Source organism: Penicillium expansum (assembly GCF_000769745.1).
Source record: "Penicillium expansum strain MD-8 chromosome Unknown contig66, whole genome shotgun sequence".
In the NCBI taxonomy this organism is placed as follows: Eukaryota; Fungi; Ascomycota; class Eurotiomycetes; order Eurotiales; family Aspergillaceae; genus Penicillium; species Penicillium expansum.
In genome coordinates, this window is record NW_015971393.1 from 19257 (window position 1) to 40542 (window position 21286).

The window sequence follows — 21286 nt, forward strand, 5'->3', positions numbered from 1 at the left end:
TATATGTATAGTCTCAGTCAAAAATGTTCCTTGAACTTGAAAAGTATCATATAGCGCTTTATTGATATAAATATTGGAGAAAAAACCTCGATTCTCATTCTCGGCCCCAGTCTCATGCTCCTGGGGGCTAAAAAGCAAAACAGGCACTAAAGAGTGCCGCTCAATCTCATAGCCAACCAGATCGAAGATTGCCTCGTGCAGTATGTACCTCGTGTTGCCGTTCAAGGTAAAGGCCATCTGCTGCCGTCCTGCCCCTGAGCACAAAATGTGAGGCTGACGCTCGGGAGAACTTGTTTTCCTCTATTTCCTATCTCTTTGGGCCATTTTTGGTAACTATTCCTTGTGCGATCCCTCAACAATGACAGCAAACGACTCAGTCAACATCGAGTACTGGCGGTGGACGGTGCCTCCAGTCACCGCATCACCGGTACTTGGCCCTCCACAACGATTGATGCCGGGGGATCACAATCTGCCGGAGGTCAAAGATTTGAACCAGACTGAACTGTTGCGAGAAGATGTCAGTCAACTCAATAAAAGACGAAGCCTTTCGTTCACGCAGTGTGCTGATAGATCCCAATCTAGTTCTATAGAAAGCCGGGTATTCATGTCATGTGAACGAAACCACCCGCCACATATTCGAAACTTGCTAATGTATATATTAGCATCATGCCTAAAGTGGAAGACATTTTAAAAGTTGACGGAAGCGGAGAATTGTGTAGAGAATTAGTGAAAAAGTTCTTTCTTCCGGAATTCTTCTTTCGAAGACTAGGCTGGAACGCAAATGGAATGTTTGGTAGCGCTGAAAATCTGTCACAAACTGATAAAGAATCAAGCTACGGTATGAAGCTACGGAAGAATTTCGATCATTCACTAATCAGATGTGTTATGAAGGAACATTTTCGCGTTTTCTTTCCAAGAAAGTGAGGGAGAAAGACCCTGAAAGGGCACCCACGCCAAGGACCCAGCACGACAAAGATCTACTCCCAACCTTTGCCCCAGAATATGAATACGATTGGCATTATATGGCCTTTTGTACCTTGTGGCGGTCTTCATGTCTCACTCCAGAGACAAATAATGGCCAAGCGACAACGCAGAAACCCGCTGACGAAACCAATATACTTTTATGTTTTGATCTTGACGACGAGCTTGTCCTTCGGCTGAGACGGCTACTGCATAACGCAGACCTCAGAGATTGGAAGAAAGAGCCATTTTTGATGCTAGAATCTGCACTGAGTATCGTTGTGGACCAGTGTGAGGAAGATCTGTGGAGTTTCCAGAAACCAGTGCGGGATATAGAGAAGGTATTGTTCGCCCTGCCTTTGTTACAAGATACGGTGTGTATCTAACAGTTTATAGACGCGTGGCCAAGAGGTATTCAAACAAACAAGTTCTTTTGACAATGACGAGACATTCGAGTTCCTCGTCAAGCGATACACCCGGCTTCATGAATTATCACGACATGTGATTCATATCTCCGAGACGATGGATGCGGCCTCTAGCAATCTTGGTGCTATTGTGCGAGACCACGATCTATGGACTAGGTCAAATACTCCTTCCTCTGCGGCAACAAAGCGACTATCGAAAGCGCTTCTGCTTCGTGAAAACATGATCCACAATCTGAATTTCCGGGCCAAGGCATTTGTGGGTCGGATGGATAATGAGATCAAGTGTGTGAGTACTATCTACAAAAGAGGAGTATTGAGATGTCAGCTAATTATATCAGGCCTCCAACTTCGTTGCCGTCGCCGATAGTAATATCTCCAAAGGTATTCTCAAGCAAACTCGGAATGAAGGAAAAGTATTGTCTGACACCGTGTCTGCCCTAACTTTGCTGTTTTTGCCGAGTACTTTCATCTCGGTGAGCTAGCCAACCTGCGCTGTCCAACTCAACATGCACTTTTGAACAAAACTGACAGTCTTTCGCAGGGATTCTTCGGAATGAATTTCTTCACTCTCGAGAGTAACCAGACAACGCAAAAGTTACAGTGGGAGACGCATCCAAAGATTTGGATTTTCTTCGTTTGCGCAATTCCAATTACGATATTGGGCTTTTTCATTTTCATGATAGAATTCAACTTGGTTGTTTGGATCCAGGACATGCAAGCCTTCATACGTGACATCTTCTGTCAAGGAACAGGGCCAGACCCTGAGAACCCCAGCCCTAGGAGTTCGATCCCGTCAGATAAACCAAGAAGGTCTTACAGGAGTTTTGGTTTCTCCAGACGTGCTAGTTTGCGCCCTACACCCTAGAATTTGGGCACCTAGCTACATCGCTTTTCCTTTTCGCGAAAGCGCTCAACTTGATATTTCTCGTTGAATACGAAAAACACTCATACATCCAAATTTAACGAGCAGTTTTATACTACTTTCAGTAATCATCGTTATTTTAGAGATTCTCATTTTTGTCGGCTAATTAATTGTCGCCTAGCGAGCCCAGGTGGAAAGGTAAATTTTGTGATTCAGCCGATTTCGGTATCGAATCGTGAAGAGATGTAAAGTGTCATAGCAAATGCTTCCTCTATCACTCATGTCACGTAAGATCATAAATATCCACTCCTTGAACTACTCAAAAATTGCGACGTTACCATCACTTTAACGGAGATGAAGCATCTCGAGGATGTCATGACGGGCAAAGAAAGACCGGTTCCATTTCCCAAAAACATCTACACCAGGAAAACAGTCAGTTAGATGAAGAATTAAGATCAATGACGTACACTTGGCAAAGCTTACACATGGGGATGCTCAACAGACAGATGCCTACTTGGATGCTCCCGATAATGATCATGGTGTGTTTGATGCCTCCGTGGGCGAACCATTTGTAGGCAAAGAATGTCAGAACAAAGCTGAACATATTTTTGAAAACGAGCATGCATGTAAAAGCCTCAATGGCAATCTCGCCTGATATTGTCAGCAATCACTTCCACACAAGGCTTGGTAGTCCACATACGATGAGCATCGACGACATAGAGTGAAGCAGCAACGGCTCCCATCACCATACCGACGATCAAGAATGCAAAGAATACATCCGGTAGCAGCCAGCCATAGTGCATCACATTATCTGCAGTCCATCCGAACCCGTATAGTCCGATACCGCAGAAAATGAGCTGGGGGATCACCAACAGGATCCGGAATTCAGGCTCATATTTGCCGTGGTTGAGCCGGATCATTAACTTGTTAATGGAGTCAGAAAGAAGGCCGGACAGGATGAGGCCCACAACGGAACCAATGAAGGCACCTGTGTAAAGATATCCGGTTTTGTCTTCCTCGAACCACATTGGGGGTCCCAGAAACACAATTGCTAGAACCACACCGACAAATACCGCCCATCCAATGACAACGCCTTGGATCAGGCAAGCCTAAAATTTATCAGTGTATGAAACTAAATTCTAAGTGAGTTGCTTACCCAGAAGATGCCTGGATGGAAGAACAACGGGAATGGACGAAGGAGCAACTTGAAGAAGCTTTCATCTGTCTTTCGTCCGTCGAAAAGCTTGAGCGACTGAGCGAATGAATGTTTCTCGGGGACTGTTATCGCGGCTTCGGCCTTCGAGCTTCCGTTCAGATCGTTAGAGCCTGATCTAAGCTCTTTAGTATCATCAGTGGAAGCTCCACTGAGCGAAACATGAGACTCCATGGACTCGCCATGCCCACTGCTTCGCTTGAAGTCTGTGTTTAAATAATCAGAGCGCCGGAAAGCAGTCTCAGGCACGAAGAAGAACATCAATGGCAATGAAGCACCGAGGAAAATTGCCACAAAGTAGAAAGACCACTGCCAACCCATAGACTTCGTGATCTTGCCTACCACAACGGGAGTCAGGAAGGCCGCACCAAAAAGTGCGACATTAGATACAGCCATTCGCTTTCCTCGTTCCTATATTTTCACCATCAGTCTCCTCATAACTTAAACCTGGAGGGAAAAGAAGGCCCAGCTCACATGAACGAAATAAAGGTCTCCAACGCAGGCATTGACCAACGCCTCAAACGGCGCCAATGCAACGCCCTGGAATATGCGAGCCCATATGAGACTATTATTATTCTTTCCACTAACCCCAGCCCAGATGCAGCTGATAATCATCAAGACATGCCCGATCAAGAATAGATGACGTTTACCCCAAACTCGAGCCGTGGGCACAATCAGGATGCCCGCCACACCGACACCGCAGAGGTGATATCCAGTCAACAAAGCGGCTGCTGTGAACGTGATTTCCTCGTAATCCGCGATGGTAACCGTATTTGCGGCTAGAATGGAGCTTAGGGTTGTGCAAAGGATGGTCACGAAGGAGAGAATGGCAAGGATCATATCCCGTCGCCATAATGGCCAGTTCTAATGGGACCGTTTGGGTCAGCGCTCGTGTATTTGTGGAACCAGGTCTTAGGGTACGGTGCTCTCTGGAACATACCAATGGGTCGTTTGGATCATTGCTCGGTTGCGGGACGAGGATAATCGGCTGCTTGCCCGAGCAGTCGCATTTGAGGCCTGAAATACCTGGGGTCTGGTCGTTCGCATCGCTGTTTTGCTCGTAGATATCGGAGGTGCCTGGAGTTTGAAGCTGTGATGAGCCACACTGGATTCGATTGCGTCTGAGCGGCCAAAGCTAATGAAATCTCACCTGGGACATTGGCGAGTTTCGTATCTTCCAGTACTCCAAGACCCATAATTGTAGGAAACTAACGACGCGGTGCTTGTAGCCCTGGAGATAAAGCAACGGTTTGATAGAAAATAAAACAAGGTCAGGAGGGGTACGGACTATGCGAGCGCAAACCAACTCTCGACCCTCCAAAGAAGGAAGCTACGTGGAAAAGCTTCTTATGTCCAATAGGGATAAATAGTAGACATGAATCAAACTGAGAGCTCAACATTTAGGACTATATTATAGGACTAAATATAAGGACTAACCTTGGGAAAGATAAGCAGCTCGGTCGATATGTACTTTAAGGCCCGAGTGTGGGCGTAACCCGCCTGCAGCGTCATTGTTTTGAATGTGATTTGAGGCAAATTTCAAATCCTTGTCTATTACACCACATACTACATTCAAAGCTCCATTTAAGACTGCGTCTAAGCCAACCACAGATCCTCTATAATTGAGTGGCATACAGGACAGTACGAGTAGGACGCGGGGAAAGGTGACCTACAGTCGAGTTACCCAGGTAAGCCTTGATCGGCGCTTCCAAGCTTAGACCGAGGGCTTGACCGTTGATCCAATATTCGACCGAGGTGCAGGTGGATCTCTGCAGTCAATAATGAAATACATAGCTTGAAAGAAGTGGTTTTGCTTTTGTAGCACACAGGCTCCCCGCAAGTATAGTGTTGATGAAATCAGGTACTGGCCCACTGTGGAGGGAACAGAACCACTAGTGCTGACCCGGGGGCTTGCATATTTCCCATTTGAACCTTGCGATTGGTATAGAGCGTAAGTCGTACAACCCGAATGATCGTCATATTATTGAAAATAGAGGGTGTAGAAGTGAATTATTGTAAAAAACAAGGCGATGAGAGAGGTCCGTACTTGGAATATAGTTGGGAAATAAATGCCACAGCCCCCAAACAGGAACATCCACAGTCACGCCCAGACCTCTCGGTAATTTTATGAAATACGAATACACGGTGGTCTCAACGTTGAAACCATTGGAGGCACATTGATTGCCTCAACGACCCCTGGTCCAGGTCCCAATACTGTAGTCTCGCTTTTAGAAGCAGACTTAGCCTTTCGGGACATGCATCAATACACAAGATACAGAAGAAGATAAGAAACCGGAGATCCACTCAGCATCCATTCCAGCACGTGACTACATCGTGTCATGTGATATGTCATGTGATGATAAGTGTCACATCACCATCAATGGACTCCCGAGGTCGAGAGCTAGCTAGACTCCAAGTTGTGAGGCGCATTATTTCCCCAGCAGCGGTTACGACGTGATCGCGTTGCATATTGAAGTCGAACCCCTGTCTTTGAATACCTACACCTCACATCATTGTCAAATCCGAACCACCTGGTCGACCCTCTCCTCACCTAAGACTACAGTGCAGCGGAGCACGCGCACAAGCACTGACGCAACACCAAAGATCCACTACACCTATCAAGCCCCATTTTAATCATGTCGTCGGTTTCTCCTTCAAAAGAACACGATCTTGACCCGGAGACGCAATCGGGAGAAGAGCAAGACCACATAGACAAGGATCACCACGACGCGCAGGGACACCAAGGCGAGTTTGAGGTGAAGGAGCAGGATCGGTGGCTTCCAATTGCCAATGTCGCTCGTATCATGAAGCTTGCGCTTCCCGACAATGCGAAGATCGCAAAAGAAGCCAAGGAATGCATGCAGGAATGTGTGAGCGAGTACATCTCATTTATCACAAGTGAAGCCTCCGAGAAATGCCAGCAGGAGAAGCGCAAAACAGTCAATGGCGAAGACATCCTATTCGCCATGACCTCGCTTGGCTTCGAGAATTACGCTGAAGCACTCAAGATCTACCTATCCAAGTACCGCGAAACCCAGTCTGCCCGCGGCGACAATCAGAGACCCCCAAGCGCTGGCTATGGAGCTGGAGGACCCGTTGGTGGCCAGGCCGGAGGTGCGCCTGGACTAGCCCGTCCAACGGGCTTCCCCAGTGCCGAAGGCACAAACCCCATGTCAAACCTCAATCTTGACCCGTCCGAGCAAGACGCCTCTGCATACGGCTACCCGCCCATAGTTGGCCAGCCTCACAACGGTGCAGGCGGCGAATCATACTAGTGGATGATGTGAGGAGCTCGGTTGAGGGACGTTCCGGCCGGTTTCAATATTGCCTGCATGTTCTGCAGATCACCGACGATATCGATTTCAGCGGAAGTCTGAGAAGTTGGGGGGGAGGGAAGGGGGCGTATCTTTGATTTCTGCAATGTTCATCTGCACTGGTAGGTATCTCGGCTATGTGGCATAGAGAGAGGAAGAGATATGTTGGGTTTTGGGGCTTCCTGGGTGCCTGAGGCTTGGCCCTTCCCCGTTTTGTTTGTCGAAACCTGCTTCCTAGCTAGGTTTTCTTCTCTCTTCCATGTCATCTACCGGAGATCTTTTCTCCCGTGGCTTCGCCATCGAGATAGACGTGGGGTGCGGTTTAATACCCCCTATGTAAAATACCCAGGAGTTCTGATATTTAATAACCAATCATTCAAAAATACCTCTGTACCGAATTTTGTGGAGAACCCTTGGGGGCCACATGTAAATCCAAAGGGTTTTGCGGGGAAAAGGTACCGTTGATCTGCGTATTGGTGTATTTTTGACCTATCTATTGGGGTATTACCACGACCTATACATGCAACCTGACTTGGAGAACAAAACCTCTCACATCTTCTCCCCTACCAATAGCCCACTTCATCCAACAGCATATCTGCGAAGATGAAGTTCACTATTACTTTCGCCCTGGCAGCTCTGCTGACCACTGCCGCTGCCCAAGGCCTGGGTGATCTCCCCGACTGCTCGGTATGTGTTTACATTTAACATACAATTGTGCCAAATGTGCCGTCTGCTAAACAATTCATTCGATAGAAATCCTGTGCTACAGGTTCAATCCCCCAGAACTGCGGCATTGATTTCAAGTGCGTCTGCGAGTCCAAGTCCTTCCTAGCCGATGTCGCCTGCTGCATCGCCGATAAATGCTCCAAGGCGGACCAGGATAGTATGTTCTCCTCCATTCCCTATCTCCAATTGAGTAAACAAGTGTGGGATTGTTCCATATGACTACGTATCATGGATAGCGGAACATGTACAGTGGACTGATACGTTATTCTTCGCTACAGCAACCATCAAGGTCGCCAAGTCAATCTGTGCCCGGGGTGGTGTGACCGATCTGCCTGCCGAGGTGATCTGCTCGAGCAGCAAGTCGAGTTCCAGCTCTGGAACCAGCACCAGCTCTAGCTCCAACTCGACCGAGACTGGAACCAAGTCCAGCACTGAGACATCGGGTGCGACTAAGACCTCAGATTCGACCACTGTGACGGGCACCAAGGCTTCTACCACGACCTCGAACAGCGCTTCGAGCAGTGTCTCGTCCGCCTCTGCTGCTGCCACTAGCACTGGCGTCGCTGCGTTCACTCACAAGGATACTTCCCTCCTGGCAGCTGCTGGTGCTGCGGCAGCGTTCGCCGTTCTGATCTAGAATGAAGCGTGATGGGTCATTTCAGGGGGAGGCAATATGTTTAGCAGCGTTGAAATGTCGTTACGACGGTGGAATGAATGGAAACACGAGAACTGCCTGATGATGCACCTGTGTCTTATTTTATCCACGATATGTTTTAATCGATCAGGTACACGGTGTGTCTAAATGCCATCGCTTTGCAATTGCGAATGGATGTTCCATATTAATAATACACTCATAGAAAGAAATACCGATGAACCAGTAAAAGTGCTCAGTTTTCACGGGCATCCTCCAGCAGCTTGGTCAGGCGTTCCTGGCGCTCCTCGCGGAGGGTCGCGAAGTTCTGTAGTAGCACATTAGTATGAGAAACAGCTAATGGGTTTAACACTGTCCAAGACAATTTCCACTTACCCAGAACCAAAACATCATTTCGAAGAAAGCAAAGCTGAAGACCACCCGGTTCTTCAGGCGATCCAGGCCCCCAATAGCCGCAGCGCTGGTGTAAGACGAGGCCAAGTGGTCACCTCTGCCCTGGTAGATAAAGAACGCAATCCCGGCATACACAGCAAAGCGACACGCAGCAACTGCGATCCAGACGCTCCAGTATATCGTCAAGGACTTGGTGATATATTCAGGCAAACCCTGTAGAACCTGCAGATCCTCGGCGGGGAGGTTGCTATTTCGGAGGGGCCGGATATAAGGGAGAGCTTCATCGAGAGCTTCGTGGAAGGGAATGTTGGATAGCAGGACGAGGTCGACAAAGGCCTCGACAAAGATGAGGATGGCACAGAAGGTGAAGGGGGATTGTTGCGGGCTTGACAGGGATGGGAAGTCCTGTATCATGAGTGTTAGCAGTCAAAACCAAGTCAATCTAGAAAGATCCATTGCCAGTATGGTAGAAATGGACTTGTGAATCGGAGAATGTTGGTGTCGACGGTCAACGTACAATCTTCAAGGCTTCTCCCATCATAAACACCAGATCGCAGTCAGTGATGACCTCCGGGCTCTTGACGAGATAGCCGGCGACCACAACCAGAAACACGGCATGTGCCTGGATAAGGGTCTTGGATGAAATTAAAACCATGATGGACAAGTCACAATGGCACGAGTTTGTGGACAAGAGGAAGTTCTAAAAGTCACAGACGGAAATAACTTGGAGAGTTGGTCCGAGTGTCCTTTGGCCGCAACACATGTGGGGAAAAAGCAGCTGCGGTCGAGATATCCCCCACCAACACAACAACTACGATGATTGGATCTGATTTACGACTTGGTGCATACTGATTAAATCGCTTGAATTAATACTATAATATTGCACAGCTCCTATCATTCTGCATAGTGGTCTAGGTCCCTAACCATCCTCTACAATGACCGACCCAGACCCAACCTTCAACACAGAGCGCCATGTGAAATACTACCTCCGATGCCTGAAGACCTACCTCCCATCTGCCTATACTTCCAATGACTCTAATCGCATGCTCCTTGCCTATCTGACCCTGTCAGGATTGGACGTGCTGGGCGTTCTCCAGAGCAAAACCACCCCGGAAGAGAGACAAGGGTACATCGACTGGCTCTATCACTGTCAGGTGCCTTCGGGCGGATTCCGTGGCTTCCCAGGCACAGACTTTGGGCCAGAAAATCGAAATAAGGATAATGAAGCTTGGGATCCAGCTAATGTCCCCGCCACATTCTTTGCGCTAGTCAACTTGCTCATCCTCGGGGATGACCTGTCGCGTGTCAAGCGACTGGAGTGTCTTGAGTGGCTTCCTAAGGTCCAACGCGCCGATGGAAGCTTTGGTGAGCTTGTCGGTCCTGGTGGGAGTGTAGGGGGACCCCGCGATTTGCGATACTGCTGTTGTGCTGCCGGTATACGGTATGTCCTGCGGGGGCGGAATGAGACGGGGCTCGAGGGTGTACCAGATATTGATGTCCCCGGCTTTGTTTCGTTTATTGAGGCGTGCCAGGTATGTGGAGACATTGAGGTTCTGTCCGCGATTGAGGCACTGACACAGTTTGACTAAACAGACGTACGACGGCGGCATGGCTGAGTCTCCTTTCTGTGAATCGCATAGTTCGTGTCTCCCGTTCCGCCATCTGAATCTTCTAACAACTAATAGGTGGACACACATATTGCGCGGTTGGGTCTCTAGATTTCTTGCGCCGGACGTCTAATGATGTGAAATCACTGCCCCTACTATCGACAGGCTCGAATCAATTCGAGGCTTTGATTACATGGCTGGCTTCAAGGCAAACGGCCCAGCTAGAGGAACCCGAGGAGGATGAAGATGACGAACAGCTTGAGACGACAGAGACGGAATCTCTCGATGATCGAGTCCGCGGATTACCCAATGTCAAACCCCTCGAGGCCGACACAATATCGTGCGCCGGGTTCAATGGCCGATGCAATAAATATGCCGATACATGCTATTCATTCTGGAACGGAGCGACACTGGTGGTATGTGAAACCCTGGCTGGTGGTAGTTATCTACTAACACGGATATCAGATGCTGGACCAATATTCCGTGGTCGATGAAGTTCGCAATCGTCGATACTTGCTCGAAAAGACCCAACATCTTGTCGGTGGGTTTGGGAAGGGGCCTGGGGATCCTCCTGGTAAAGTGACAGCATACTGATAAGGAGACTGTGTTACTGACCAAACCTATAGACCTTCTTCACTCATACTTTGGCATGGTGTCCCTGGCTTTCCAGGGTGAGGCAGGACTCAGCCCCGTCGATCCCACGATGGGTTCCAGTGAACGCACAGTCCGACATCTTGAATCGCTGCCTTGGTGGCAATCATGAAGTATATAATACCCATCCATGTAATATGACGATGGTTGTTCAGCCATTCCACCAATTGGCTCATGTCAGCAGGAATCAGCCAATAGGTGCAGTCCACTAAATTAATTGGGCGTCGGTGTACGTCGTACGTTGTACATGTACTGTCCTCAAGTAAGGGTTGGATCTTAGGCAGTAAGGCAGTAACAACACAACTATTCTCCCGCCTACAACGTAGGATTGTGGCGATCATGATCAGTTTGTTGTTCCAGGACTAAGGTCGGAGTCTGGTATTTAGGCCAATTAAAGTATATGGGTTGACAATTCCGAACAGTGTCAGGAGATTGCTAGATCGGAGCGGAGTCCGGAAGACTTAATTTGCCTGAAATATATAACGTAGATTGTATAATGTACACAAAAGATAATAATAGAGGACTCCAAAAAAAAAAGGAGAGCCGTCCAAGTCCCGAGTTCTCCACACGGTCCACGTTCCCGTTGACGTCTTGGAATCTTTCAAAGGCCTTTGTATGCAATTCTCCTTCTTCTTTCATCCGTTGCGGTGTTATTCTATTTCTCCGGCCATCTTCCCGAACCCCCAGATACCCCTTTCTGAAACCTATCGACCTCCCTCCTCTTCGGATACCGTTTATCCGCGCATCTCGTGTCCCGTTGAATGGCACCCCCGGCACACCAACCATTCCTAGTCAACCCCTTGACGCGCAGAGAATCTCTCGACCGCGAAACTTGGCAATCATAACATATGCCGCCCCGAACAAGAGCGGGGGTTCAAAGCCAGAAACAAAAGGAGAAGGTGCGTTATCAGGGATGCGACATAGGGAGCTCCGCGGGTTTCCTTTGTTTGAGCCTTGCGCAAAGTCCGTGCAAATATGTCTAACTCAAAATTCTCGACAGCTTGCCAACTCCTATAATGAACTCCTTGAGTAAGCGATCGCTCCGGTTCCGGTCTAGATGATCAGTTGCGCTAACATGGTGCTTCTCCACAGGGAGTTCTCCTCCAAGGATCTTCGGACTGTAGGGAATTATACATTGGGAAGGCTGATTGGGAAAGGTTCCTTCGGCAAAGTCTATCTCGCCTCACACAAACTCACCAATGGCTCCAAGGTACGCCATATAATGCGAAGAACAAAATTGTGGAGGCAATGCTGATCAAGTCCGCAGGTCGTGCTCAAATCGTCCAGCAAGGAGGACACCAATCTTGTGCGCGAGATCCATCACCATCGCCAATTCCTCCATCCTCATATCGCGCGGCTATACGAAGTGGTGGTAACTGAGAGCCTCGTTTGGCTTGTGTTGGAGTATTGTCCCGGTACGTTGGCTTGCGCATGGTGGATGCCTGGGGAAACATACTGACAAAGTTTTATTCCAGGCGATGAACTCTACAACTACCTCCTTCGACACGGCCCACTCCCGGTAGAGAAAGTGAAGCGGATATTTACACAATTGGTGGGAGCGGTCGCCTATGTCCACAGTAAATCATGCGTGCATCGCGACTTGAAACTGGAAAACATAATGCTGGATAAACAAGAAAACGTCAAGCTATGCGATTTTGGGTTTACGCGTGAATATGAAGGAAAGGCTAGCTATCTTCAGACATTCTGTGGGACGATATGCTACAGTGCACCCGAGATGCTCAAAGGAGAGAAATACGCGGGTGAAAAAGTGGATGTATGGAGCCTGGGAATCATTCTCTATGCGCTTTTGGCAGGCGAGCTGCCTTATGATGACGATGACGACCAAATCACCAAAAAGCGCATATTGTCAGACGAGCCGACCTTCAACGACAAATTCACGGACGATGCCAAGGCTTTGATCAATCTCCTGTTGTCCAAACGGCCTTTGATTCGACCCAGTCTAGATGAGATCCTAGCTCATCCTTTCCTTTCGGAACATGCTCCTGAACAGCTTGCAATTCTAAAAATCCCAAGACCCTCGCCATTTACTACGCCACTGGAGAAGACTACATTGCAGCGGATGAAAAGCGCTGGGGTCAATATTGACGAGGTCATAGAAAATGTCCTGGCTCAGCGGTGCGACCCACTGGCTGGCTGGTGGGCCCTGCTAATTGAAAAAGAGCAACGGAAGGAAAAAAAGAGGGAGCGCAAGCGTCACGAGCGGGAAATCGAATCAAAAAATATTCGTCGTCTGAGCGCTGCGAGCAGTCGCCTAGAGAAGCGATCATCGGCTTTAATGGAGGTGGAGGAAGAAGGCTCGGGGTTGCGGGATCGTGGGAGACGGGATAGAAGAAGCTTACCATCCCAGTTGGCAGTGCCAGATCTTCCTGCGCTTCCTGAACCGCTTCCCGTATTCCCAATTGAGGTCACCACGCCACCACTGCCCCTCGACAAAGATTCTATACGGTCACACAACTCGACACGCCGCCGCCCAGTCCCCCCGCCAAAAGACAGGCGGCGATCACGGCCCAGTATGCTGCATGTTAGTGCATCACAGCCGGAGTTGACACAGCATCAAAGCATCTTCCGGCGTCGCCCTAGTCGTCGTCACCAGTATCCGATACTCAGCCAGCTAGCATCTCTCAAGCATTGGTTTGTAGAGTCGGCAAAGAGAGCGCGGTCTCCCCATGCCAAATCGACAGGCTCGCGCAAGTTTCTTTCCGATAAGCTGAGCCCAGCAAAGAGTCAAGATACTGGAAAGAAACCTGCGGACTTGTCGTCCCCAGCAAGCGAGGTCGCAGGGGAGGAGGTTGTGACACCCACTCAGATCAAACGAATCTCCAATGCTAGCAGCCTCGCTCCTAGTAGTGCCTCATACCGCCAAAACCGCCACTCTTACCCTCGCCAGCCGCGGCCATTGAACACCGGTCATAGCAGTCATCGAAACTCTCTCTCTCCCTCACCTATCACACCACGCGGATCCTATCGGCGTTCATCGGCCGGATTGCGAGGACGCAAATCTACATCATCCTCGGTATCATCGATCCGCAGCATTCATCACGCTCGTGCTCACTCCAAGGCCTCCTCGATTTCATCCAACAGTGTAGATACTATCTCGACGCCCACTGCCAGAGCCTCCAAATCGCCTCACTCATCTATCAAAGTCCTCCCCACCACCCCAGGTGCCTCATCCCGCTTTCCGAGCAATATTCGGTTGGTAAGAGGGCCAGGCGGAGCACCTCGAGAGCTTGGCGACCTAAGCCAGATGTCATCGTCATTTAACGAGGCGGTACCAGGGCCATTACTCTACTCGCCCTCTTCAAGCCTGGTGTTTGCAAGGCGAAAGAGATCTCTCTTCAAGGGTCCTATGATCCATACCACTAATTTGATGGTGTCTGGTGGGGTAGTCAACTCCCCCGTTCCCGGTCAGCCAGTGAATACCAGTCCCGACATCATCGCAGGGCGGCCTGTTGCACGCAAGAGCCAAATTATCGAGGAAGAGGAAGATATCGAAGGGATTGAGGAAGAAATTGAAGAGGTCGATGAGTTCGACGAACCTGGTACACCATCTGATTTCGTTACCCCCGATGAGCACCCAGCAGACGAGACCGGATCTCCGTCAAGCGGCAGAACGCCATTTGCTCCTATTCAAAACCTTGAAACCAGTCCCCTTCGTCCTCCTCGCTCCTCCTCTTTGCGCTCGCCATCCGATACCGCAGAGAAGATCGGTATCGCTGAATAATACCGATATCAACCCGACAGCTTCCTTGCAATCTCCCATATGTGCACTAGATTCGCGCGTTTTTTCGCCCATCCCACGATCACTTATTCCTATGTTTGGTTAGATGATAGAGCTTTTTATACCCCCACTTCCACAGCGTGTTCTCGTTTTCATTTTCTTGATCTGTCTCTTTTTTGGCATAATTGGATCCATCAGTGGACCTATGCCTACCTCCCTCTCTTGCGCTCTTTTCCTTCATGTTTTCCTAGCTTCATGAAGCGCCTTCCCTCCCCTATATTTCCTTAACCCCTCATGATGATTCGACCTTCGCTTGATTTTGATGTTTTTTGTCTAGCATTCCCTTGTCTCATATAGAACGCTGTCCCATCTTATTTTGCTGGATTGATCAGCAACGGAATAATTGCATAATGAAGTTGCATAGACCAATACCAACTTTGATATCCTCAACTTCACTTCTGACAGAGTATCAAACTAATACTGTAGGCTATTCGAAAATGAAATTGGAGAGTTCGATCTCAGCTGGGGATTTAAAGGGCGTATGAAGAGTATCTCATGAAGTCAGCTCCGTCGTGAGGTGAAAGTCAATTGAACTTTCTCCGTTTCAGCTGTCGAATCTATTTTGTCACTTGTTTGGCCTTTTCATCCTTTAGAATTCAGATAATTTTCTAGTCTTTTCCATTTTTCTCCGTCTACTCATCAACCTTCATCTTGACCATCCCATCAAGCTTCCATCCCATCAAGCTTCATCAAGCTTCATCAACCGTCCCATAGCCAACGCAAAATGGATTCCTCCCCGCTCACTGGTCTCTTGGCCTGTCCCCAGGAGGTCCTTGACAATATTCTCGCTGAGGTTCGCCCAAAATTTGCAAGCATTGCAGCGGTCACTCGTGTATGCCGCAAGCTTTATTCAGCTGCCACTCCCAGCCTGTATCAATCAGTCGTGATATGGCAACCAGTCAACGTGGATCGCTTTGCCAGAATCATCAAGGACAAGCCCCACCTTATTCCCTTCATTCGAAGATTACAAGTCCACTACCACGATATTCCAGATGCTGGGGAAGACCAGCCGCATATGTTTCAGCTCCTCGACCTCATTGGCTTCCAGCCGACTATTGCGAAATTGGTCAATTTAGAATCTTTGGTAATGAAGGCAGATTGTCTTCCAAGACTGGAGCAGCCACATCTGTTTCGACGACCTGAGATTCTTCCAAACCTTCTTTCATGTAAGGTTCCTATCACATTGATGTCTTCAAGTGACTCTAACATTTTAGGTGTACTTGGTCACGACTCTTCGGTCTGGGAACTCTGGAAAATCAAGCCTGTCTATGCTGCCCTCATTCACCCGAGTCTCGAAAACCTCACACTTACTCACTGTGCCATAAAGGCACACACACAAAACCGACACAAAAATGGTCCGCTTCATCCTACACCACTTAAAAGACTATGGTTGCTAAATTGCCGTATCGGCGCAACGAGACTCGCGGAGATTATGAAATATCCGCGTGCGTTGAAGCACATCACTTTCAAATGCGAGGCTCGAGGATTCCAAACTGACATCCACCGAATTCAAACCCGACAGCGGTACGTGGAAGCAATCAAACTTCAGTCCTCCTCGCTCGAGAGTCTGGATTTGGACATTTACCTTCCATGGGGCAAACGAACCAATCTCACTTCCTTCTCGCTTCTCAGAGATCTCACTATCACACCCAGCCATTTGGCAGGTAACCCTACGGATGATGATTATCCCGAGTACAGCTCAGTGCCCATGATTGGGCTTTTACCACCAAGTCTTGAGCACCTTACATTTCGGGATTCGATTTCAAGGTTCCGGCTTTACGATTCTTCCCGCCTTGAAAGAAATTCCCATATTCATGAGGATTTCCATCTTCGAGACGTTTACCAGCTTGTTGCTAGAGGTGAGCTTCCTCATCTCTCACGTTTCACATGTGTCCTGGCTCCTCCTTTTCCCGCGGATGATTCTGAAACGGCGGAAAGTGGTATGGCGAATATCTCCCTACAAACTTACGCCTTGAAGGCGGAAATGTTTGATGCAACTCGAACATTCACCCAGGCCTTCCATGAATTGGGAGTTCTGTTGGATATATCGCAGACTGATCATTCTATCTCCATGCCAGAAAATGACGAGTTTAAATGCCCACACGAGCTCTCCAGCTACCGGGCAGAGCCGACTCGGTATACTTTCTGGTGATGCCAAACACCATCTGAACATTTCGAGCGTCTACTAGCAATATTCTGTCTCGAGAGCTATCAATATAACATGGTAGGATTGTTGTTAAAGCCCACAAGAAATCGTACAACGTACTGTGATTCATATAACTGAGGAAGAAATCCACCAGCGTCGGCCCGACATGATAAGTTGGTAGTATGTATAAATATTCAGTTTTTGGTAGAAAGGAATGGCTGTCTATGGTGGATGTAGAACTAAGAAGAAGTGGATCAGTATGATACCAAAGAGGCCATACTAGTTACATACTCCACAGATATATATATTGCCAAGGCAGCTTTTCTGCCTAAGGTTAATAGGGTCTCTGCTCCTCGCCATGTTTGATCTTCCTTCCTCCCTCTCCCCCCTCTCTCCCAGTCAACAACTCAGCTCAATTCTTAGTCTCCTTTCAATTCTTCCTTTTATATATATATACAATAATCAAGGTCACGAAGATTTACTAGTCACACCCAGCTGTCAAGATGATGATTATTTTGACTAAAAGCCAGCTCCTATGAGGACTTGCGAGCAACTGGCCTTCTGGGGACCAGGGCCCGGTTGCCGTCTTCACGACGACTACGATCTGTATGAGTATTTCTTTCTTGCCACATCTTTCACCTTCGAATGAATTCTCGTGTACGTGAGGACTTTCATGTGAGAACGATAACAACTCTGACGTCGGTTTTCTCATAATTTACCATGTTGCCTGACTCTAACGTCTGAACAGTGGTCCATGTACACAGTTAGCAAGATTATCCAAGGATACCGCCATCTTCTTTGCCTCTTTGTCCATCTTCAACGCGCTTCGAGTTTCCCTAGCAATCGCCATAAGCAGTTGCGAATTCCGATCCCGCACAGATTTTCGTGGTGCATGTGCTGCCTGCGAGTCTCGAATGGAGGCTGGGAATCTAACCCGAACGGCTACCGATTCCCTTTCATACCGTGTGTATGTCAGGCACCGTGAACTCGAAGTCGTGCACCCATTACAGCGATATCGCCACCCACTTAAAGGAGTCTTCCGAACAAGGGCATGCAAACCAACAAGGCCTTTCATGAGCGAAGGATTTATCCTTTTACAGGCTCATTTCTACTAGGAAGCCTCCTAATTCCTGATGTTCCACATGTTAGCACCTCTTTAGCATTTTCGTAACGCAACGTCCGAAATCGTTTCTGCGAAAATCGGCCTAGAAGAGCAAGTGTTCAAGGCAGAGCTGTTCGATGGAGCGCAGACAGCCACCAAGGCCCTTGGCAAGCTAGGAGTTTTGTCTGCTGCGTTACACAATGACGAGTTAGCCCTGCTACAAATCGACGAGCGTCCTCGCCCTCGCTAACTCAACTGTCATAATACGATGCTTAACGGCGCTCTTACATCGAATGGGCCGGTTGTCGTACAGGCAACCATTTATCGGTGGAGTGAATTAGCATGAAATCCAAGTGCAGAAGGTCGAATCATTCTTGGGCAAGGGGTTCAACGTTGCGACCTCTGACATGGTCCGCACGAAATGTCTCAGTTTCATGCGACACTTCCAGAGGCTAAATATAGCCCTCAGTTGTAGTCAATATGCCTTATGGCCCTTCTGCGGTTTCCCCATCAGTTTGAGCCGACTTGTTACACATTCTGGTGATATCAAAAACCAATGTCACCAACCAGCCACAACGGACATCTGCCGGATTGTCTTCTAATATCGTACCCAGTTTATCGGCCTCTGTGATTCAGTTAAAAGGAACGTTAGTTAATATTTACAATCAAGGTTTCTTTGAATTTCATTCAATTGTTTCTGGTAATTAAACATCATTATATCGTTTGATCGTCACCCATTACTCTATAAAGAGATAAAGAGAAGAATCCTGAGCAAGTAAATCAAAATCAAAATCCCAACACCCATTAACCATTAGCCATTACCCCATAAGAGATACTGAAAGCAGAGCAAATAACAACCATCTACCGCTCCACATGAACAGCTTGGTGCTTCTCATCCACAGTCTCATCAATAGAATGAGAGCCCATAACAGCCTCCTCATCTTTCGTACTCTGACTATCAATACCAACATCACTCTCGCCGATTTTATCCACGGTATTAGTATAGGACGGAACAAAATTCACAGCAATAGCGTAAGTCCAAGCGATGACCATGAACTGCAACCAGCATTAGCCACCGACCCCACAACGTAAAACAAGAACCCAAGAACAGAACATACCATAGTCGGAACAATAAACGCAAATCCCGTATTGTTACGCATATCAGCAACATGACCGAGAATAGGCGGCACAACAGCTCCTCCACAAACACCACCAACAATAAACCCAGAGCCACGCTTATAATGGCGTCCGAGACCCCGGATACCCAGCGCCATGATTGTCGGGAAGCAAACAGACTCAAAAAATAGCGTCATGAAGAGCATAGCAACACCAACCTGCTTTTTCTGTGTCACTGATGCAGCAAGGAAAGCTACCGTGCACGACAAATACACCAGGAAGACCCAGCGCGCCCGTACAAACTTCATAATCCCCGAGCCGAGGAACCGGCCGACTGCGAATGCGCCCTGCGCACCGGCGAGATACTTCGCCGCTGTGGCATTCGGTGTACCCGGCCAGGTATCCTTGACGTAGTTGATAAAATAGCCCGCGATAGCGACTGGGGAAAAAGTTAGCCTGTTAGAATAACAGAGGAAGTATAAAATGAAGCGTATATATAAAACGCACCCTGCGCCCCTGTATATGTGAACTGCGCCAATGTCGCATGGAACAACTTATATTGTTTCCAGAAAGGTTTATCCTGTTCATCGACATGCGTCTGCGCGACCTGGAAAGCCATATCCTCATCCGTGACTTCGGGGATATTGGATAGGAAGAATACACCAGCAAGCAAGAAGACGAAAACACCGATAGCGAGGTAAACCCACTGCACGCGCTGCAGGGCAGATACATCATCCTCTGTCTCAGTGAAGAAGACATAAGAGCCCAGTACTGGGCCGACGACTGTGCCGATGGCATTGAAGGCCTGGGCGAAGTTGATTCTGATTTCAGAGTAGCGGGGTGGACCGCAGACTAGACAGATGCAAGGAGCGGTCAATGTCTATGCACGGTTCTGTGTGGAATGTGTGATTGTCTTACCGGTTAGGTAGGGATTAGCTGCTGTCTCGAGAGACCCCAGTCCTGATCCAATGACGAATGTGGCACCGCAGAAGCCACCGAAAGATTGATTCAATCCTGCGGGCCACATGCACAGGGCTCCAATGCCGTATAGGCACAGACCAAAGATAAAGACGGTCTTGTAGCCGTAGTTGCGCAGGATCCAGTTTGCGTAGCCGAGGGAGGCTAGGGGGTATGCACTGGACTTTGTTAGGGCGTTTTTTTTGTGTAAGATACTTGTGTTGTGGAGAGATTTCATACCCAAAGTAGGCTGCTTGAAGACCAGCTGAGCGGCCTCGGTCGATATGTAGGGTTTTCTGGAAATGCGAGTTGAGGGTGTCCAGCAAACCATATGCAAAACCCTAATTGAAGACTTAGTACGAGAACTGTCTATGGACAACATTGGAATATAGTAGCATACCCATAAGAAAAACAAGGTCGTGACCAGAGTCAACGGCCACAGACTCTGTCGCAGAGTCAGAGTAGCAGCAGAAGTAGTCGTGCGATTATCCACACGCAAGCCTGAGCGGCTCTTGAGGAATTCCTTTACGCCCATACTTAAATATAGGAAAGATCATAGAAAAGACAAAGAAAAAAGGACTGAAGGGACCAAAGGGATCAAAGGGACCCAAGGAGGTATTTAAAACAAAACAACCTTGCAAAAACAAGGTGACAGTCCTATTTCTCCGCAAACTCCACACTTTCCCCCAGTCCGGGGAAAGCCCCCAGACGATCCCTGGAGAAAGACCAGCGACATCCAATCACAACTCACAACGCGGAGTTGCACCGAGGATCGAAGGTAACTTTGATATTTTTCCCCTGTGGTCTGATCAAAACCCCCGCTTTCCAAAGGTTAGACCCTGGCAAGGTGGCGTCAGGGTTGCATGGTTGTTTTGACGCTATTCATCTTTGGGACATGCGGGATGCTGTTCCGGTGGTCTTGCGGGTTATTCTCTCCCGTGTCTGGTGGGAATGTTACTCCGAGATATACTGGCTGAGTCTTACCATACATAGTACGCTAAACAGTAGTCTAGATAGCATCCTAGGAGCTATCACGCAGAATCGTGCTTATTATACTTCAGGGGAGCTACGGGCTAGCTGCTAGCATATGCCAATGTCTACTTTAATAGCCGTGGACAACAGCCGTATACATTGCAGGGACACCGATTACAGCTCGATCACATCATTCATCGTTCTCTTTCCAGGGTTGGAAAGGGGTCATGGCTCTCCAAGCTAGACGAGGACGTGGAAACCAGGGGATACACCGAGAAATATCGATTCATAGTCGAAAAAGGGGTTTGCTATGAATACTTAAGTACATATTGTCCTACTGTCCACATGTGCAACGATCGCAGGTAGTAATCTTTCATTCAGGTTGATCTAT

At 48.3% G+C, this 21286-nt stretch overlaps 9 protein-coding genes across 9 annotated transcripts; 6 read left to right on the forward strand and 3 right to left on the reverse strand.

Annotated features, from left to right (window-relative positions):
* Nucleotides 1-358: 358 nt before the first annotated feature.
* Nucleotides 359-2250, forward strand: PEX2_024260 (Mg2+ transporter protein, CorA-like/Zinc transport protein ZntB; the record flags this gene model as incomplete). The annotated part of the gene is made up of 7 exons (XM_016739701.1): nucleotides 359-517; nucleotides 591-598; nucleotides 663-838; nucleotides 1183-1301; nucleotides 1357-1671; nucleotides 1724-1858; nucleotides 1927-2250. The coding sequence occupies 7 exons, from the start codon at nucleotides 359-361 to the stop codon at nucleotides 2248-2250; spliced, it is 1236 nt and encodes a 411-aa protein (XP_016596463.1).
* A 342-nt stretch (nucleotides 2251-2592) lies between these two features.
* On the reverse strand, nucleotides 2593-4656 carry PEX2_024270 (putative MFS transporter; the record flags this gene model as incomplete). Its single annotated transcript, XM_016739702.1, has 8 exons — nucleotides 2593-2663; nucleotides 2731-2898; nucleotides 2948-3356; nucleotides 3404-3871; nucleotides 3935-4000; nucleotides 4049-4324; nucleotides 4401-4537; nucleotides 4611-4656. 8 exons carry the CDS (start codon nucleotides 4654-4656, stop codon nucleotides 2593-2595), a joined length of 1641 nt encoding a protein of 546 aa, XP_016596464.1.
* Nucleotides 4657-6096: 1440 nt separating this feature from the next.
* PEX2_024280 (nuclear transcription factor Y subunit beta) lies at nucleotides 6097-6735 on the forward strand (the record flags this gene model as incomplete). The annotated part of the gene is made up of 1 exon (XM_016739703.1): nucleotides 6097-6735. The coding sequence occupies one exon, from the start codon at nucleotides 6097-6099 to the stop codon at nucleotides 6733-6735; it is 639 nt and encodes a 212-aa protein (XP_016596465.1).
* A 642-nt stretch (nucleotides 6736-7377) lies between these two features.
* PEX2_024290 (CFEM domain-containing protein) lies at nucleotides 7378-8137 on the forward strand (the record flags this gene model as incomplete). The annotated part of the gene is made up of 3 exons (XM_016739704.1): nucleotides 7378-7461; nucleotides 7528-7657; nucleotides 7737-8137. 3 exons carry the CDS (start codon nucleotides 7378-7380, stop codon nucleotides 8135-8137), a joined length of 615 nt encoding a protein of 204 aa, XP_016596466.1.
* Nucleotides 8138-8387: 250 nt separating this feature from the next.
* PEX2_024300 (uncharacterized protein) lies at nucleotides 8388-9200 on the reverse strand (the record flags this gene model as incomplete). Its single annotated transcript, XM_016739705.1, has 3 exons — nucleotides 8388-8459; nucleotides 8528-8950; nucleotides 9063-9200. 3 exons carry the CDS (start codon nucleotides 9198-9200, stop codon nucleotides 8388-8390), a joined length of 633 nt encoding a protein of 210 aa, XP_016596467.1.
* Nucleotides 9201-9480: 280 nt separating this feature from the next.
* On the forward strand, nucleotides 9481-10915 carry cdc43 (protein geranylgeranyltransferase type I subunit CDC43; the record flags this gene model as incomplete). Its single annotated transcript, XM_016739706.1, has 5 exons — nucleotides 9481-10077; nucleotides 10139-10184; nucleotides 10231-10568; nucleotides 10618-10726; nucleotides 10779-10915. 5 exons carry the CDS (start codon nucleotides 9481-9483, stop codon nucleotides 10913-10915), a joined length of 1227 nt encoding a protein of 408 aa, XP_016596468.1.
* Nucleotides 10916-11651: 736 nt separating this feature from the next.
* PEX2_024320 (non-specific serine/threonine protein kinase) lies at nucleotides 11652-14545 on the forward strand (the record flags this gene model as incomplete). The annotated part of the gene is made up of 5 exons (XM_016739707.1): nucleotides 11652-11702; nucleotides 11804-11832; nucleotides 11896-12013; nucleotides 12071-12218; nucleotides 12279-14545. The coding sequence occupies 5 exons, from the start codon at nucleotides 11652-11654 to the stop codon at nucleotides 14543-14545; spliced, it is 2613 nt and encodes an 870-aa protein (XP_016596469.1).
* Nucleotides 14546-15326: 781 nt separating this feature from the next.
* On the forward strand, nucleotides 15327-16754 carry PEX2_024330 (uncharacterized protein; the record flags this gene model as incomplete). Its single annotated transcript, XM_016739708.1, has 2 exons — nucleotides 15327-15768; nucleotides 15817-16754. The coding sequence occupies 2 exons, from the start codon at nucleotides 15327-15329 to the stop codon at nucleotides 16752-16754; spliced, it is 1380 nt and encodes a 459-aa protein (XP_016596470.1).
* Nucleotides 16755-18711: 1957 nt separating this feature from the next.
* Nucleotides 18712-20458, reverse strand: PEX2_024340 (putative l-fucose permease; the record flags this gene model as incomplete). The annotated part of the gene is made up of 6 exons (XM_016739709.1): nucleotides 18712-18906; nucleotides 18969-19405; nucleotides 19474-19818; nucleotides 19885-20102; nucleotides 20164-20264; nucleotides 20324-20458. 6 exons carry the CDS (start codon nucleotides 20456-20458, stop codon nucleotides 18712-18714), a joined length of 1431 nt encoding a protein of 476 aa, XP_016596471.1.
* Nucleotides 20459-21286: the final 828 nt, after the last annotated feature.